This window comes from Salminus brasiliensis, chromosome 7 (genome assembly GCF_030463535.1).
Source record: "Salminus brasiliensis chromosome 7, fSalBra1.hap2, whole genome shotgun sequence".
Classification (NCBI taxonomy): Eukaryota; Metazoa; Chordata; class Actinopteri; order Characiformes; family Bryconidae; genus Salminus; species Salminus brasiliensis.
Window position 1 is genome coordinate 1,504,631 of NC_132884.1, and position 20,937 is coordinate 1,525,567.

The 20,937-nt window shown below is 46.3% G+C and overlaps 1 protein-coding gene across 1 annotated transcript in view; it reads right to left on the bottom strand.

The window, feature by feature from the left end:
* Nucleotides 1–20,937, bottom strand: part of rptor (regulatory associated protein of MTOR, complex 1) — a 128,341-nt gene that overhangs the window by 99,695 nt on the left and 7,709 nt on the right. Inside the window, 2 exon segments of the mRNA XM_072682857.1 lie at nt 8,697–8,779; nt 10,281–10,383. Coding sequence (XP_072538958.1) covers nt 8,697–8,779; nt 10,281–10,383 — 186 coding nt within the window.

Sequence of the window (20,937 nt, forward strand, 5' to 3'; positions counted from 1 at the left end):
TTTAGGGTTCAGCACCACCTCCGAGCATGACCCGACCTGATCGGCTCTTATAGACGCCACTCTCTGCAAAAAGTGTGAAAGCGTGCTACCGTAGTGTACATTTATAGGTGAAGCGGCAGGAGGGGCATTTCTATAGGCTGAAAAATTGCTCCCGGCAGAAGTATGGGCAGGATATTTGGCTAGCCTAAGTCACTGCAGCAGAGCGGGAAAAGAGAAGGTCAGCGAGGCGCTGAAAAAAAATCACTCGGGGAACGAAATGACCTGCTAACAGAAACCGATGGAAGTGAGAACCTGGAAATGTGGGAAAGGGTCTAGCATGGTTACCATAGAAACAGACAACGGACAACAACGAAGCTGATGTCCGACACACACAGCTCTCAACAAACCAATCAATGTCCAGTATAGAGAGACGCAGCGCATGTAGGCACTGTAGGTACTGAGGTCTTCGGGGCGCCCAGTCACTAAACTGCAGTGTGAAGCCAAGGCTAACCGAAGCGTAACTGTGAGAACATCAACCACAGCTCAGACTTTCAGGTGTGCAAAGGGTCTCGGACTGTAAGACTATATGTTCATGTGTATTTACCCAGAAAAACGAGCTGGAGAACTACAGGAACGTTTAGAAACCCAAGAGTGCTCTGCAGGCGTCGGGGTTACAGTGTGTACTCCATTTACAAGCTTCTGCTGCAGTCTGTAATGAGACTATCCACCAGAGAGAGAGACCGAGAGAGAGAGAGTGAGAGAGAGAGAGAGAGAGAGAGAGAGAGAGAGAGAGAGAGAGAGCACTTTACAGCTTGAGTGGACACCAGTTATCAAACACCCACAACAAAGAGAAGCAGCAGCTTGACTTATCACCTGTTGCCGTCGCTAGACCTTCATTATGGTTTATTATGATTAATTAGGGGTCCAAGCACAAAGTGCCTCCTACAAATGCTGCACACCGGACCGCCAGGAGACGCAAAACTTCGCCACTTGAATTTGTGCAATAGGCCTCAGTAGGGCTCAAGGTACGAGGAGCCCGTAAATCACATAATTATATCAAATAGGTCCCAATTTCATTTATTCTACCCAATAAGGTCCTCAGGAATGAATCGGGTGCAAAAGGTTGCGCGTCCTTTATTTTGTACCATGGGGTCACTTACCTGTCACACCTACTGACCCCAGGGGACCAGTGGAGCTGACAAATCACAGCACTGCCAATGTGTGTATGTCTCAGACTTTTGGACCTGACATATCAGGTTGCGAAATACCAAATATGGGCAGCCCTTCCTGTCCGTCTGAAGCGGCGTGAAGAACACATATAAAAGAGTTGATTCACTCAAATGATTCAGTATTGATTCATAAAGCCTGGGGGGGCCTAACCTTCAGAGAGGCTGCATCAGCCTCATCAATTATCCAGCAGGAAGGAGAGGCAGCCTCTAAACGACTGATGGAATAACGCAGACAGACAGAGAGACGTAGGCTAGGCACACTTTACACACATCAGCCATTACATTAAAACCACCTGACCAAAGACGCGTGTAGCAGATCCGTTAAGAGGTCCTGCAAGTCGTGAGGTGGGGCCTTGGGGGGTCCATCGGCCTTCCTTGGAGCACTTTTGGTAGGTGCTGACCACTGCATACTGGAAACACCTCTCAAGGCCTGCTTGCTGATGTTCTGGAGATGTTCTGACTCTGAGTCATTGTCTAGAACATCACAGTCTGGTTGTCCATTCAGGGACTGACTGCTCACAGTTCAGCCCTTGACAGGAGCCACTGGGTCGGTGGTCTTAATGTTATGGCTTTAAACCATCGCTGCTGTCTGACTGGCTCTCTCTGTCTGTCTGCAGTTAGGGGAAGTGGTGAACTGGATGTCTCTGTGGGACGCTGGTCTGTGTGTGTGTGTGTGTGTGTGTGTGTGTGTGTGTGTGTCACACACACTTACGGTTCCTTCGTCTCCTGCCACGCTGAAAATTGCCCCATCAGGAGGAAGCGGAGAGCGGGGACACACGCGTCATCCCCGAAACGAGACGGGAAAAGAGCACAGGAAATGATGCGGAACGTCTCAAACATCTGAAACGTCCGAGACTGTTTGCATCAGGATTCATGGAGCTGAACAGTACGAGCATTAAAGCTGAGAAAAGCCTCGATTAGCTCTTATGTAAACAGAGCTTCATTTGCATAATATATTTCCTGATGTAGTACAGTCATTACACAGCCTCGGACGAGCGCTTCCTCTCTCTCCCCGCTTCCCCCACCCCTCTCTCGCCCTTTCTACATTATTTAAATGCTTCTCAGCAATGAGGCGCAGCTTTAAAGCTTTAAATCTAATCAGTAGAAATATAACAGCGGGAGAAAACTAATTAATAATTCACACACTGATTTCCACACTGCAGCCCGAGCCAGCGGGAAAACCGATTTCTGCCACGGGGCCCTGCGAAGGGTAATGTCTTTTTCAGAGGCCCACCAGTAATCACCTGTTTCATTCGGGTTTGTGTTTGTGTGTGTATACATGTGTGTGTGTGTGTAGGTGTGTGTGTGTGTGTAGGTATGTGTGGGGGTTTTTCCTCCAGGAAAAACTGGAGCGCTGGAACAGCATCTATTATCTGACAGAACATGAAGCTGCTGAATTTCGGAAAACTATAAACTCTCCCAGGCAGCGCTGCTGTGATGGATGCCTCTGAGGGCAAGTACACCCAGCACTGATACACCAACTACTACAACCACGTCCACACACACACACACACACACACACACACATATATATACACACACACACACACACACATACACACATACACACACACTACAGAAAAAAAGAGAGAGAGAGAGAGAGAGAGAGAGAGAGAAAGAGAGAGAGACGGGGGCGAGAGAGGAAGGGATAGAGAAAGTGATAGAGAGAGTGATAGAGAGAGAGAGACAGAGAGAGAGAGAGAGAGAGAGAGAGAGGAATCAGAGCAAGAAAGAAAGAAAAATAGGGGGGGAGAGAGAGAGAGAGAGGGTGCGAGAGAGAGAGAGAGAGAGAGAGAGAAAGAGAGACATAAATAGTGATAAAAAGGGGCGAGAGAGGGGAAAGATGCACAGTCTCCTGCCCCCCGTCCCGTGCACGAACACCCCTACTGCTGATCGCCTGGAATAGTGTTGTGTGGCTCGACCCCTTCCCATTACCAGAGCCAGAGTTCCAACACCTGACTTTTTCCCAGCAGTGTGTGTGTGTGTGTGTGTGTGTGTGTGTGTGTGTGTTGTCAAAAAGGACTTCATAACACACAGTTAAAGCTCCTTCAAACGCTCCCCTGTTTTCTTTCCTCACCTCATTTAAAATCTGCACACACAGATAAAGTGATCACTCATTAGGACGGCGGTGGGTGGGTTTCTCTCTCGCGCTCGCTCTCGCCGGGCGATTAAAGGCGAGGGATGGCTGCGGAACGAAGGGATAAAAGGGAGAGGGGTATCAAATATTGAAGAGGAGCGCATTAGGAGGGTGAGCAAGCAGGCCGGCCTCTGCGGCAGTCGGCCCGGGAGCGGATTCGAGCAACACCTTACAGCAAACTTACCCAAGACCATGTCAACACTCGCTGGCAGAGTTTAACGAGGCCTTCGGAGCGTACAAGGTGATCCCACACACCAGGCAGAGGGTTCGAGTGAGGCTCTGGCTCAGTGTAACTTTCCTAGACGCCTTTTTCTATTATTAAAAAAAAAAAGTATTTGGACGCTTACTCATTAATTGTTTTTTCCCAAGCTTATCCTGCTTTTGTTGTAGTAACTGTCTCTACTGTCCAAGGAAGAAAGCTTTCTACTAGATTTGGGAGGAGCATAGCTGTGAGGATTTGATTGCATTCAGCAACAAGAGCCTTAGTGAGGTCAAGATGTTGGATGATCACCACCCAACCTTATCTGCAAGTTATCCCAAAGGCATTGAATGGAGCACTGCCCTTAATGCCCTTGATGAAATAATGAATGAGCAGGTGTCCCAACACTTTTGTCTGTATGGTGGACTTTGGTTTCTCTTCAAGAACAAAGCTTCAGCACCTCAACGTAAGAAGAAGTAGAGCATGAGGCCTCCTCAGCCCAACTAGATCGATACTGAGGCCAGCAAGCAGCCAATATTCCAGACAGTACGAGCTCACTGGAGGACAACACGAGCACTGCTACACTCCAGGAAAGAGACTGAAGGGACCCTGAAGGTAATATCAAGTGAAGGCCTCAAGGACCTATATTTCATATTTTAGCAACCAAACTTACATCACAAGTTTTGTGCCTCTTAATTTCATTCAACAGTCCGAGAGCAATCGAGGCCAGCAAGTCTCCCTTCCCTCCATCTATCGGATTCTCTTTCTTTCCTATTCCCCTTCTTCTCAGCCTGGCTTTTTTCCCTATCCAGGCTTGGACCCGCCTAGTCAGTCCCTTCCCTCACCTTCTATCATCTCCATCGTCTCCATTCCGCCATCTGCTGCTGTTGACCCAGACTTGTAGGATCGAGCCCCACTCCTGGACTCTCATCTCTTGCCCAGCTGAAAGTGTTTAAGAGGGCCAGGTGAGGCCAAACCGCTGCCATCTGTTCTCCAGCAAGCAGGCTGTACCTCCGGGAAGCCCCAAGAGAGGAGTGCAGCACCTCCTCTGTGCTCTGAACTAGGAAGCGATGTCTTCCAAGAACCCCGTGTGAAGAGATCAAGGCAGATGGCACCTTACTGGCCCAAGCTGACGGGATCTGCACGGCTGCTGCTGAAGGCAACCGCCGGAACTCGGACTCATAAATTTGGGATGTTAAGATTATGCCCATTTCACACGGAGCTGCTCACTGCCGTCAGGAAGTCTCCAGATACTTCACACACTTTCAACTAGCAAGACATTCTGGGTCGGGGTCAATCGCTTCATTTCAGGCTACTTCAGGCTGGGGTTCATTTAGGTACAAATGGACTGGGTTGGTGACTTAGTTCCAAACCTTTAGAACCAAGGTCTGGACAAGGGTTTCTTCAGACTCTTTGGGACAAGAGTTTCCAGACAGGGCTTCCTGCAAACCCATCTGGAAAAAGAATTACTCAGGCTCTTTTGGGCAAAGGTTTATTCATGTTTGTCTGGACAAGGGTTTCTGCAGACTCTTCTGGACAAGGGTTCCTGAAGACTCGTCTGAGACAAGGGTTCCTGCAGACTCGTCTGAGACAAGGGTTCCTGCAGACTCGTCTGAGACAAGGGTTCCTGCAGACTCTTTGAGACAAGGGTTCCTTCAGACTCTTTGAGACAAGGGTTCCTTCAGACGAGTCTGGACAACGGTTCTTTCAGATTCGTCTGGGACAAGGGTTCTTTCAGATTCGTCTGGGACAAGGGTTCCCTCATATTTGTCAAGGGTACCCTAAGATACGTCTGGGCAAAGAATTACTCATTTATACTCTTTTGGGGGAAAAAGGTTTATTCCTCCTCGGGACAAGGGCTCCCGCAGACTCCTCGGGACAAGGGCTCCCGCAGATTTGTCTGGGAAAAGAATTCCTCAGGCTCTTTTGGGCAAAGGATTATTCATATTCGTCTGGACAAGGGTTCTTTCAGACTCGACCAGGGTTCCTTTAGTCCCTTCAAGATGTTCAGAATCCCCAACACTCTAGAAAGACATAAACCACCACAGCACCCCCAGCATCCCCTGTGTGAGTTCCAGTGCCTGATTGAGAGTTCACTCAGATTAATATTAATGCCCAGCTCCACTGCTGCCTGCCTCTGGTCACACAAGCATGTTCATGTGCACTTAGCAACAGAGCCACAGCTCACAATGCCCTCCACACACTACAGCACTGCAGACAGCTGCTCCCCTCCAACTGCACATCTTTAGTACTCCATGCTCGATATACCCTCTCTCTTGATCTACCACTAATGAACATGTTGATTTCAGACCTATCGATCGATCGCTGCTGCTTGCGAAGAAAAAAGACTTGGCTCACGGGTTTTATTATCCTATATAAAGCTGTCTTGTGAAACATTTAATAAAGAGAGTGTTGCCACGGCTCACAAATCATTTCGCAAGGCCGAAAAAACACAAGGTTCCATGTCAGCATGTATACCTGCATTTTTCTCATATTCCAGACTCCATATAAAACCTGATGTTTCAGGAATTTCTAAAGTCCTACCTATTGATTCTCTGGATGAACCGGCTGCAAGATTTCAGGACCCAAAGCAGGGTGTAGATTCCAGAGTAGGGCTGCACAATACATCGTTTCAGCATCGACATCGCAGCATGCACAATAGTCACCTGACCGATCTACCACAGCGAGCCTATGTCTACACTCTATGATGTATTTCACTCCAATTTTGGAGAAACACTGCTGAGTGCATTAATAACTCGGTCACAAGGATGTTCTGGCTACGCCCAGAAAAGGTACGCCCCCCCAAATCAGCACCACCTATGGGGAATTGGAAAATTCCTGCATTTTTGGGATGCGCTGGATGTTGTGGGAAGATTAGTTAGCAGACAGACATTAACACTTTTAATTGCTGCACCACTTTCAAAGCATTCAGATCCAATGGGTGGGGTCACTGCTGTCCAATGAAAGACACGTATCTCCATTCTTTTCTCCATGTACCCTGTACCTGCTCTAAATGACTAAATTATTAATTTTACACTACCACTCAAAGTTGAGAGCATTTTTAACTTCTCCTTAAAGTTACCATTTTGGAGATACATGTTTTTCACTGGGCAGTGATGATGTAAACATATGTTGGATCACTGAATTCTGCTGAAATCTAAAACAAGAGGCTCCAGTGGTGTTGTCTGAAACTAAGCCTAGACATCTTTTAAAGGTTTTGACAGATGTTGTGATGGAGGTTGAAGGTCTGCTGTGTGTGCTAGACCACTGTTCTTCAAACTGGGGGTCGTGAGGAAGGTTAGGATGATGTTACCAACAGGCAAGTGTCCACTACATGAACCGGAAATCTTCAGGAAATGTTCAGGTGTACGTATTTCACACTGTACTATGTGCAGCGAAATGTGTCCTCTGCATTTGACCCATCTGTGGTAGTGAACGAACACGAACACACACACACACACACACACACACACACACACACAAGTAAACTAGGGGCAGTGATAACACACACACACACACACACACACACACACACCCACCCACCCAGAGTGCTGGGCAGCCAACTCCAGCCCGGGGAGCAGAGAGAGCATGAAGGGCCTTGCTAAAGGGCCCAACAGTGGCAGCTTGCCGAGGTATCGAACCCACAACCCTGTCATCGACAGCCCGGAGCTCTAACCGCTGAGCCACCACTGCCCAACGTCACATCATTCATTCACTCTGACACCTGATATGCTGGAACAGACAGTAGTGGCCCATTTTAAAAAACGATGGTCCTTAACTATTATTAAAGAAATGTTTTATTCATTTTTCTCTTAATATACACTGTGCTGCACATAATTACACAGAACTAATTAAACAAAACTCATTATTAAACAGATGTACTTATGCTCTCTTTATGATAAAACTTGCACACTGTTCTAGAAGTAGCAAATGTATCCACAATATACTCAGAAGAGCTCATAAGTGTAAAGTTACATTAAGCAGGTCCAAATATACTAAATATTACAAATATTAAAATAATAAAGCAAATATATTATTTCATTTAATAAATGTATTAGTGTAATTCTCAATTACTCATAATTACACTATAAACTACACTGCATGGATAAAATACTGATACACACCTCTTAATCACTGAATTCAGGTGTCTCATCCAGATAAAATCCAGCCCCTAGTCCTGCAGTCTGCCTTTCTTCCACACATCAGTGAAAGAACGGGAGGTTCTGAAGAGCTCACTGAACTCCAGCGTGGTTCTGTATGTAATAGGAGACACCGCTGTACCAACAACAACAAGTCAGCTGGTGAAATCTCCTCCCTCCTAGATCTTCCTCCATCAGCTGTGAGTGGTGTTATTATTGAACAGTGGAAGAGTTTAGGAGGAACAGCTCACAGAGAGCAGCTCAGCCACCGAGTGTCTGTCAGACCACGTAAAGTTACAGAGCGGGGTCAGGTCCGAGTGCAGAAAAGCCTCCAACTGACTCAGTAACTGCAGCAGAGCTCCAGACCTGCTGCTGCAGTGGGACCAGCACCATATTAATAATGCCTATGGGGTCAGAATGGGACGTCATAAAAGCTCCTGTGAATTTGTGGAGGTGTCCCAATACTTTTTTCCACAGTGAAATATGTAGCCAAAAGCAATAGAGCTCAATGTAGGCCAGCCTGAGTCTTATTTCACTTCAGAAAATATTTGTCCGGGCCTCAAATCAAACACTAGCTCTACATGGGGGGTCCAGGCATAAAAAGGTTTGGGGATCCCTGAGCTGGACTAACTACTCAATTACAGCCATGAGAAGACAAGAAATGAGAGGAGAAGAGAGGACAGGTGGCAGGCAGGCGTGTTTAATAGTGAAAATCAAAAATAAATAAATAAATAAAAGCACTTATGTGCGTTAACTTCTGCGAGAGAAAGACAAATCATCTAACACACCCTCTCCCAGGAGACGACAGGTGTGTGGACCTCAGTTTTGGCGCTTTACCGTCATTTAGCAACTTCTGCAGGTGCTTACAGCTTCCCTCAGAATAACCCAAAAGGTACATTAAGGTACCTTAGTCCCAGCACAGCCTTGTATGTGCACAGGTGCGTGTCTGTGTACGACAGTGCTTTGTGGAGAGCCCACCCCCCCAACAAAAAACACGTCCCCAGATCACTCACCCTGGGCTGCCAGTTCTCGTACTGCTTCTGCAGGTTGGCCCCGATCGTCTCCAGGGCTTTCTGTGGACTCATGGAGAGAGGATCTGGCAGAGAAAAGGAAAACAACAATATTATTTCCGATTCCAGAGTGCAATTATGAGCGCTACTCGCACAACCTGGGAGAGAAGCTCTGCGATAATTAACTGATCATTACGTTACACATTAATTATGTATTACGAACAAATCAAACACTCGTGTGCTCGGTTTCTGAACAAACAAACAATCAGAGGCTTGTCTGCTCTCAGAATTACACTCCATCCTGAACGGCTTGTGGCAGAAGCTATAATATATATAACCCTAAAAAACTAAAAACCACCCTGAAACCCGCTGTAGTGCGATTTTAATGGGAAGCTGGGTGACTTTATCAAACGTGAAAGACGAGGGCCGGCCAGGCAGCTGAAAAAGTGGTAAATCAACGGAAAAAGAAAATCAATTGTTTATGGATCAAGAAATTCATAATTCTGCACCGCAAGCATGTCATGCATTACTGCTGAACGCAGTACAGGTGATATTGCTTTATTTCCTGGTGAAGAATGGGGGGCAGTGGATTTGCTTGTAGCAGCAGGACCACTGTGAGGGTGAGGGGGGAAAAAAAAAAAAAAAAAAAAAGGCAATCCTGATTATATTAGGGTCATTAAGACAGAGCCGGGCTAAATATTAATATTGATCACGGCAACAATTTAATAAATTATTGACTAAATTCTCCACTGTGCCATAAAGAAACTACTACGCTGATCACTGACCACATAATGTACACTGCATTGGATTCACTTCCCCGCTCCAATCTGTTACGTTACTGGAAATGTGTAACAGGTAATCAACTCATTTAGTCTCTGAAAGAGGTCTTATGGATGAGTGGACGGGTGGATAGATGGACAGATGGACCAGTGAGAAGATAGGTGGTTAAAGAGACTGCAGATAGTCTGCATATGAATGAATTTGGGGTGGATGGGCAGTATAAAAGATGGACAGGTTGAGGGGTGGGAGAAGGATAGGGGACAGATTGAGGGATGGATGGATGAATTGAGGGACAGATTATGTGATTAAGCAGATTTTTGGAAAGACAGACTGACACAAGGATGTATGAATAAACAAATGAGTGGATGGATGAATGGACAGACGGATTGAGAGATGGAAGAATGGTCTGAGAAATGGAAAGGATGGATGGATGGGAAGATGGACAGACTGAAGGAAAAATAATAGACTGAGGAACACACTGGATGGATGGATGGAGAGACTAAGGGATGGATAAATGGCTTTTTGGATGAGAGACTGACTGAGGGACTGAAGGATGAGTGGGTGGACGGGGAGATGTTGGGACACGTGGATGTTTGGATGAGAGACTGATTGAGGGACTGAAGGATGAGTGGATGGACGGGGAGATGTTGGGACATGTGGATGTTTGGATGAGAGACTGATTGAGGGACTGAAGGATGAGTGGGTGGACGGGGAGATGTTGGGACACGTGGATGTTTGGATGAGAGACTGATTGAGAGATGGAGGAACAGACGGAGATGGATGGGAAGACAGATGGAGGGCTCTTACCTATCCAGCACTCCAGCCTGGCACAAGGAGACGTCTTCACCACATCAGGAGGATCAACTCCAACATTCAAACACAACACTAAGGCCACACTCACTGTCTTCATCTGCAGAGAGAGAGAGAGAGAGAGAGAGAGAGAGAGAGAGAGACAGAGAGAGAGAGAGACAGAGAGAGAGACAGAGAGAGAGAGAGAGAGAGAGAGAGAGAGAGAGAGATGATTAATAACTACGTACCTCAAATCAAACCTTAGAAACTTTTGGCTCCCTGCTGTAGAGAGGATGATGGACAGTGCTGAGGTCAGTAGCAGCGCAGAGGCTTCACAATAAAAACCCGACCAAGAAAACTGAAAGATGGAGAGACCCGACAGTCCAGCTGAGGGTCAGCGGGGTCAAGCAAACTTTACAGCTACTGAAAAACAGTCAATACTCTGCACACACACACACACACACACACCAATGCAAATACACACACACACACTGATCTACACGCAAAACTCACACACGTGCACACACACACAGCGGTGACAGCAAATAAATCAATAACCCAAGAAAGGAAGAAAAAGAAGAACATGGACACACGAGCAGAGAGGGCGAGCGGGGGAGCGCGATAGACAGAGAGAGACAGTGGGCAGTGGGCAGTGGTCTGACTGACGGGCGTTCAGCTGCTGATAGCGCAGGCCGAGGGGAGCCTTCAGCAGACGCACATGGACGACTGCGATACAGCTGCTATTCCAGCAACACACTGGAGAAAGACCCCAGCAAAACCAGTCAGGGAATGTCCTGAAATGAAGTGGGTGTGGCCTAAAGGACACCAGGACCAAGGGTATGATCAAGGCGCATACAGTCCATATATGGAAACTAATCTGTCCAAACAGCCGGCTTTCAATTCACTGCTTCACTCACGTACATACACTATATGGACAAAAGTATTGGGACACCTGCTCATTGTTTATTATTTCTTCTGAAATAGTTATTAGATTAGATTAAAAAGAGCTGATCCTACCATCCAAGAAAAAGTACTTGATGGAGCTTCTCCACCATCCATCATTCCAAAGAACACAATTCTTCCACTGCTCCACAGCTCCTCAATGCTGGGGGGCTTCATTTATACCCCTCTACTAGCCCACGCCTGGCATTAGGCAGCATGGTGCCGACAGGCTCATGATGTTTATTATCTGCTCCAGAGAGTCCTATTCTATTGGCAGTGCTTCTTCTCTACAGGTAGAAGGTGAATGCATCCATTAGAAGGGGTGGTGTCCACAAACATTTGGACATATAGTTTATCAGTAAGAAAGTGTGTATCTGGAGATCACACAGACACTGGCGTGTTAAAGAAAAGGGCAACTTCTCTATTACAGGGAAAGCACCGCTGTCAGCAGCTTGACATTTCTCAAGCCAGAAGCGTAAGACTCGGCACACAGCGGAAAACATGACTAGCCCACTGCGATCTCAGCAGTCTCACGCCAGCAGCGGACTTGCCATTTACAGCCGCTAAATATCCATGTGGCAGAATTCAGCTTCAGTTTCAGGTTAAGGCCTGTTTGTTTAGGATCGCTCTGGAACCCTTCCTTGGCTTCGTTAAATCGCCCTCATTAAACATCAGAATAATCAGAACATCAACGCTGGAGCCGAGAGGTCAACTGGGTTCACCTCCAATCAAACCTTAGCGAGAGTTGGAGACTTCTTTACTCGTCCTGTGGTTCTGCTCTTGCTAGGATGACCTGACCTGGCCATGTTGGTCAGTTGGTTAGTGGATTTCGTGGAACAGTGGACTCCTCTGCATCTACAGCCTTCTTTCTGAAGGCCATGGTGATCATCTTCTCCACTTCTCCTTCATCAAAACCATCAAGATCAGACCAGACTAAACGTCTGAGGTTTAAATCAGACAGACTCCTCCAGAATAATCCTCTCCAACCATGTTCTGATCATCTGCAGTCGGACCATCATTCCAGAGAACACAGTTCTTCCACTGCTCCACAGCTCCTCAATGCTGGGGGGCTTTACACCCTTCCTCTAGCCCACGCCTGGCATTATTAGGCAGTATGGTGCTAATAGGTCAATGCTGATCTGCTCCAGAGTCTCCTATTCTATTGGCAGTACTTCTTCTCCACAGGGACTAGACTACGCTGTGTTGGGTGCAACGTAAATAGCTGAATGCATTCCTTAAAAGGGGTGTCCACAAACATTTGGACAGAGACAGACGAAGCATTTGAAATGTTCCCTGAAAGATTCTCAAAAGTTCTGAAGGTTGGCATCACAGAGTCTGACAGCTAACACAAAGGCCTGGCCACAGGGGCGCTGACCTGTCCCGAAGTTTTCGAATATCAGACTCTTGCCCCTACTGGAGCTGCATGCAGACCACACAAAGTTCTGGAGCTGGGCTGTTACTGACGGCGTCACTGGGGTGTAGTTCTGGACCACTGCTTTAAGGTCTCACTGAAGGAATACCAATGAAGTCGCCCAGGTCGAGACGGTCGGACACTCAGGGTTCAGAGTTTAATAAAACACAGCCAGCCTGAAAATGACCACACTGCCACGAGAGCGGCACCAAGACCTCGGCTCACGTCAACCCATCTGGATCAATGCCGCACCGCCGCAGCTGCTCGATACAGCTGGGGAAAAAAGTGCATCCTACAGAAGACGTTCAACTGCATTGATCTGGGAGCGCTGGAATCAATTCTAAATGGTTCTAACGAATTTAGTAAATTATGCAAATTACCTTAAGAGATCATTTCAATGGAGTTCAAGACATAACATGGCCCAGAACTACTAGCCCTGAAGGGGAATTCCAACAGGTTTGGGGGGAAGGGATGCACCGATCCATCTTTTTTTTTTGTTCCGATACAATACATAAACTTTGCGTATCGACCGATACCCGATTCCGATCCGATACTACTGTTGCATTAATAAACCATAACCATGACCATCTGGGAGAGACTTAAGGCATCAGGACTGACGTCATCATTACTTCACTAACTTTATAAAAAACAGCTATAATAAATAAACACAGATATTAATGAACCTGATTTCTGTTCATCGGTCACTAAAATGAATACCCTTGCTGGACTTTGGCTCAGTGCTGTCCGGGCTCAGGACTTTTACTCTGAAACTGGAAGTCTATGAGACTAAAGAGGAGCGAGCAGCCCCTCCCTTCTCGGTTCTCCTTATATGGAGGACGAGCTGGACTACTCGCTGATAGCTGGTGACCCGTTGAGGGCAGAAAGGTTATGAAAGGAGTCTTGCTGTTTGCTGTGATCTGTGTATGATGTCTGTAGGTTCATCTGATCCTGGGTTATGAAGCCTAGAGAAAAGTTGGAAAGTCTGTGAATGGACCGGTCATTTGGATTAGACTAATTATCCGATACTCATCCGATCCTAGTAGTAGTCGGATCAGTGCATCCCTATTGGAGGGTGTGTTGGGTGGTTTGGTGTGAAACGCTCGGTTCTAGATAACCTGACCCAGTCAGAACTAAGAGTTCTACAGTAGAGGTGAAGGGAAGCAGACGTCTGAAGCTCTAATAATAAAAGCTCCTCACAGAAAGTTCTTCACCTAATGGTGATGAAGACGCTGCCTGATGCCTGAGACACTGTTCTACCAGAGTTCTGAGAAGAGTTCGGCTCTAGAACCTGCTTTTAGAACCAGATCATTAAAATGGTGGAGGGATACATGCTGCAGGGTGTAGTGCGGCTACAGAAAGTAGTCCCTAAAGAAAACTGGGGGGCTTTATAGTTGTACATAAATAGCAGCAATGGGTGCAACTTAAAGTATCTGAATGCATTCATTAGGAAGGGGTGTCCACAAACATATGGACATGTCATGTCCTCAGCATCGTATTAATCTGCGTGCAGCACGTTCCCCATCCAAAAATGATCCAGATTGGCCCACTTCATCACGTCTGGCCGTGCTTGGTGGAGAGCATTGCTACCGCCGTGATCGGTGGCGTGACAGCATGGCCATCAGGGACACTGAGTGTCTCCATCTGAGGCTGATGAGTAACTTCTCCGCAGTGATTCTGGTTGGCGGGGATGATAATAGACTCCCCATCTGGATTTCTTCTCATCAAATGCCACGTTTATTCTTCTCGGTCAGAGCGTCAGAGCATCAGCACGTCAGAGCGTCAGCACGCCGCCTCTTTGCTCATTGTCATGCATATGAGCTTTTACTGCGTTATTAGTGGCAGTTGTTCGATCCCTTTGTGAGCAGATCATGTCATTAACTCGTTAATAAGCACATGTTGTGCACTCACAGGTACGGAGGAGACCGGTGCTGAGGCTGCTGGAGTTTAACTGCCCGCTTTGTCGGGTGTTTAGGTGTGTGTCGGGTTTCTGTAGCTTTTTAAAAGACCCTAGATTTGGTAAATCAGCCAAGACATGTTTGGTATCCCAACATCATCAGGAGATCTAACATACAGCCCATAATTTATTACGTGTCCAAACCCACCAGTGAAGCTACACAAGTCTTCTGATGGTAAAATAGTGGAGAATTTCAACTAACTAGCATTGAGCTGTGGAGCAGTGGAAGAACTGTGTTCTCTGGAATGATGGATGGTGGTGGAGCTCCATCCAGTACTTCTGAGAGGGATGAGTTGGGGATGATGAGGTGGGGTGGTGATCATCATCATCCAACATCCTGACCTCACTAACTAACGCTCTTGTCGCTGAATGCAATCAAATCCTCACAGCAATGCCCCTCCTCCAAAATCTAGCAGACATCATACAGCCCATAATTTATTATCTATCCAAACCCACCAGTGAAGCTACACAGGTCTTCTGAGTTTTATATGGAATGATGATGATGATGATGATGATGGTAAAATAGTAGAGAACTAACTAACACAGCATTGAGGAGCTGTGGAGCAGTGGAAGAGCTGTGCTCTCTGGAATGATGAATGGTGGTGGAGCTCCATCCAGTACTTTTGGGATGAGTTGGGGATGATGAGGTGGGGTGGTGCTCATCATCATCATCATCCAACATCCTGACCTCACTAACTAACACTCGTCGCTGAATGCAGCCACAACACTGTGTAGGAACCCAGCCCTCCAAGACCGGAATCGCCCACCCCATGCTCCAGACAAGAAGACCAGAAGTTCTAGATATCCTCAAACCACCTCGTCTGACACCAACACTCCCAATGAAGCTCTTCAGATCACATCTTCTCCATTCTGATGACTGACGTGAACATTGAAGATGAAGCTGAAGCTGCTGGACCGTACCCGCACTGACCGGCTGATCTGATAACTGCATGAGTGAGCAATGAAGTGCTTGGTGAGAGTTTATTAACTTTATTTTTTCACATTTACGCAGAACAGGGTAAGACAGAAGCCGAGCTTTAAAGAGGTTAAACACTTTATTAGCGGCTAAAGACACAAACAGTCTCCACGGGCGGCAGAAACTGAGAGCGCTAACACACGAGGACAAGCGGAGCAATTACTGCGTCTGATCTTCTGTGTTTCTGAGGATGTAGACAACCCAGTCTGAGGGCAGGGAAACCCCACAGGGGAACACACACACACACACACACACACACACACACACACACACACACACACACTTCTGAAGAACACAAGCTGAACAGCAGCCACAGGGAAACTCGCTTCTGTTAATTTTAGGAGTTTAAAAAAAAAAAAAAAAAAAAACGCTCACTTCCCCGCTACGTCACCATCCACACTTCCCCGCTACGTCACCGTCCACACCGCCCCAAGCCCAAATGCAGTCAAAGCAAGTTTGGGCTCTTTAGCTCTAGCATCATTAGCATGGCCTTATCATCACACACTCCCCTCAAACCGTGTTGAGGTGTTCAGTACTTTGAAACCAACTAACCTATATATATATATAATGTGTATATATACACACACACACTATATGTCCAAATATTTGTGGACACCCCTTCTAATGAATGCATTCAGCTACTTTTACTGACACAGATGCCAAAATGCACACACAGCTTGTCTAGTCCCTAGTGTCTAGTAACCTATTGGCTCCATGCTGCCTAATAATGCCAGGCGTGGGCTAGAGGGGTATAAAGCCCCCCAGCATTGAGGAGCTGTGAAGCAGTGGAGGAACCGTGTTCTCTGGAATGATGGATGGTGGTGGAGCTCCATCCAGTACTTTTAAAAGGGATGAGTTGGGGGATAATGAGATGAGATGGGGTGGTGATCATTATCCAACATCCTGACCTCACTAACTAATGCTTTTTATTGCTGAATGCAATCAAATCCTTACAGCAATTCCCCTCCTTCAAAATCTAGCAGAAATCCTTCTTCCCTGGACAGTAGAGACAGTTACTCCAACAAAAGCAATAATTTCTTTTTAATACCCTCGATTTCAGAAGACATAGTGAACGAGCATGGTGTCCCAATACTTTTGTCAATTAAATACATTCACTCCATTAGGATTTCTTTGAGTTTGAGGGCAGTCTGTGGTTATTTAGGGTCATATGTTATAGCACTGCTTGTTAGCTACATAGAGCTAGACACCAAACGTGTTCCGTAGCGATGGGACGATGGGAAATGGTTCATCGCAATTCTGCTTTAATGGAAAGACTGAATTGATGCTGAGACCCCTCCCCCTCCCACTCCCCCCTTCCCGCAGTGACCTGCAGTATATATTTTGGAGGGCATCTATTGTGTTTAGTGATATAATTAATATTTTAAAATCCAAGCCTGGAGGGAGCTTAGGGCTAATAAAGCCCTCTCCAGGATGGTGATTATTTTACAGGAGGAAGTCTACAAATGCAAATGAAGTGCACTTTTAAGGGCTGTTTTATGCACACTAGGGGCTTTTAGTGCTGTTATTGTTCTTTGGAAAGCGGCAAATGTGGCACTGGTTTACTAGCCGGCCAGACATGCGGCCGTACGGAGCAACTAATGTGCTGAGAGCAGCGGTTTTACAGAGTCCAACAGGGCTGGAGATTTTCAATAATAAAATCTACGTTTACAGACTGGTGTGTAGACTCCCGACCCACCGTCCGAGAGCACCCTGACTGCACCCTTGCTTCGGACCCTCTGCCCCTGTCCGTCCGACTGAACCCCCAACAGCTCATTTCCTAGCTCTGTTTTAAGCAGCAGTTCAAGAAGAGTCTGTAGTAGAGCCATGTTTGGTACCTTTACTTCTACACTGGAAATGTGGACAAAAGTATTGGGACACCAGCTCATTCATTGTTTCTTCTGAAATTAAGGGTATTAAAAAGAGCTGATCCTGCTTCTGTTGGAATAACGATCTCTACTGTCCAGGGAGGAAGGTTTCCAACTAGATTTTGGAGGAGCACTGCAGTGAGGATTTGATTGCATTCAGCCACAAGAATGTTGACAGTGAGGTCAAGATGTTGGATGATAACCACTACACTTCCACCTCCATGTGGAAGGAGCACCACAGAGAACACTGTTCTACCACTGCTCCACAGCTCCTCAATGCTGGGGGGCTTTATACCCCTCTACTAGGCAGCATGGTGCCGATAGGTTCATAATGCTGTGTGTGTGTGTGCGCATTTGCACATCAGTGTCAGCAATGGATGCAACTTCAAGTAAATCATTTCTCAGAAGGGGTGTCTACAAACATTTGGACACATAATGTAAGGTAGGCTAAAGTAGCTAACAAGTAATGGGAGCTTATGTACACCAATTAGCATGATGTTCCTGGTGTTTCTCTAACTGTACCCTCGGGTCAGGGGCTCGTATCTGTTCATTCCACTGCCAGCGGGGCAGATTCGGGCGGGACGGGACCGCAGCGCTGAAGCGAAAGCGGCCTAATGGCCACTTTTTCAAGCGGAGACGCTGTCGGCCCTCGGAGAGCTGACTCCACTGTTTGAGGAGTGAGAAAGAAGACGACCCGCTGAGTCAAAGCAAGCATCGCCTCCCGACCTTAAAGACGAGCCCTTGATGTTCAGGTTGAAACACACTAACCGTGCAGAGAGAAACACTTCTGTAGATACACTATTTGGACAAAAGTATTGGGACACCTGCTTCTTTATCATTTCTGCTGAAATCAAGGGTATTAAAAAGAGAGTCTCCTGCTTTTGTTGGAGTGACTCTGGTCTCTACTGTTCAGAGAAGGTGGAATTTTTTATGAACACAAATTCTGCTTTAATGCTAAATTCTCTAAATTCTTTAAAGCTAAAAAAAGGCCATCAACGAAGAAAAAGCCAGTGTAGTGGTCAAGCCTCCTGTTTTTCTTGCGGCTCCGTGCTTCTCTTACAAATGATGGCATAATCAGTCTAAGCTGATAGTACGACTACGCAAGCTAAAAGAACCTGTAAAATCATTCTCCGGCCAATCAATGCCTCCGCTCAGCGCTAAGCCTTCCATTTCCCTAAGCAATCACTGGCAGTCCTGCATCTCACTTAAGTAAAATTACACTCCAACGTCTCCTTTAAAGGTCATTCAACAACAGTCGAGCACAAACACGGCCATAAAGAATCCTAAATCCAATCATAACACTGATTACAGCAACAAACATCCACAGACTCGCCCGGTATCCGCTCTGGACCAGAAGCAGCTTCAGCTGTGGAACTTCAGGTACCGCAGAAATCAATACGTGTCCTCACACAAACACAAACACAATTAGTGAAGTTATGACTGGTCACATGGGCGTAACGTTATGATTGGTTGCTCAACCCTTACATTAAGATTGATAACATGATCTTATCGTTACACTTGGTAGTGAAATCTTAGTGTTGCTATAGGCAACGGGATCCTAACGCTACGGCGAACAACGGGGTCCTAACGCTACGACAGACAATGGGATCTTAAAGCTAAGACCTAAACAGGATCAAAGGGATCCTGATGTTACTACGAGTAACGGGGTCCTAACGCTACGCAGGACAACGGGGTCCTAACGCTACGGCGGACAACGGGGTCCTAACGCTACGGCGGACAACGGGGTCCTAACGCTACGACGAGCAACGGGGTCCTAACAGTGCCTCCGTCCCCTCGAGACCCTCCCGTTTACACTCATAACGTAACTTACTGCTAACGCCACTTAATGGCACCTCATTACCAGCTCAATCTCTGCCCACTGCCTTCAGTTATTGAGCAGCATCGACACAATCAGCCATCGACAGCGTTCAGGCTGAGGGAGCGCCACAGCGCAGGGCTGATTTCCCATGATACACATCATTATTTACAGCAGTGTTCAAAGAGTACCAGGAGACACACAACAACCAGCTGCAGCTGAGCAGGAGTTCGGCAGCAGCTCCGCCGGCCTCGGTGAAAACACTGGCTATTAGGCGAACGAGGTTCCGCAGACCTTTACAGCGAAGCCGGTCAGGATCAGTCCGTCACGTGTCTAGATTAGACGCTTCCGGGACAAATCAGACTGAAACCTGAAGATCTGTGTGGTCTCTAAAGTCTGAGCGTCGGTGGAGTGATCTGAATCCAGTATGAATTTGTGGTGTGTTTAATTATAACAGTCTGCCAGTCATAACTGTGGAGTGGTCTTAATCCAGTATGAATCTGCGGTGTGTGTAATTTCAACAGTCTGCCAGTCATAACTGTGGAGTGGTTTTAATCCAGTATGAATTTGTGGTGTGTAAAGATTTTACAGTCTGTCAGCACCAACTAGAGTCATTTTAGCCCAGTATGAATTTGCAGTGTCTGCAGTATTTGTGTTTACTACAATATCAACTGGAATAGTGTTGATCCAGTATGAATCTGCAATGTGTGTCATTTCAACAGTCTGCCAGTAATAACTGTGGAGTGGTTTTAATCCAGTATGAATTCGTTACGAATTTACAGTGTGTAGTTTTTACTTTGACACTAACTGTAATTTTAATCCAGTATGAATTAATTGTGAATTTACAGCCTGCTGGTATTCACAGATAAGTGATTTAAATCCAGTATGAATCTGCAGTGTGTACCTAGTACAGTCCAACAGTAATATCTTTGGAGTGATTTAAATCCAGTATGAATTTATAGTGTGTGTAATTTTACAAGTCTGACAATAATAAGTGTGGAGTGGTTGTAATCCAGTATGAATCTGTGGTGTGTAAAGATTTTACAGTCCGACAGCACCAACTACAGTCATTTTAGCCCAGTATGAATTTGCAGTGTCTGCAGTATTTGTGTCTACTACAATACCAACTGGAGTAGTGTTAATCCAGTATGAATCTGCATTGTGTACCTAGCACAGTCTAACTGTAATAACTCTGATGTGGTGTTAATCCAGTATGAATTTGCAGTGTGTGTAATTTTAACAGCCTGGAGTGGTGTAAATCCAGGCTGTAAATGCATGAATTCATTATGAATTTGCAGATGATCTCGTTTCTACATTCTGTCACTAACTGGGGTTTGAATCCAGTATGAATCTGCAGTGTGTGTAATTTTAACAGCCTGGAGTGGTGTAAATCCAGTATGAATGCATTATGAATTTGCAGATGATCTCGTTTCTACATTCTGTCACTAACTGGGGTTTGAATCCAGTATGAATCTGCAGTGTGTGTACCTAGTACAGTCTGACAGTAAGACGTTTAGAGTGATTTTAATCCAGTATGAATCTGCAGTGCTTCTCTGCACACCCTGCTTTTATGTGGAAGGGGGGAAAAAAAGAAAGTTTTACAGCAGCTTCATAAAAGCGTCACACTTTTCATGAGAAATCTGCTGAGTTTCCTCCAGGAGCAGGTGAAGGAGAGGAGAAACGCTCTCCTCTCGCTGCGTAAAATTAATTT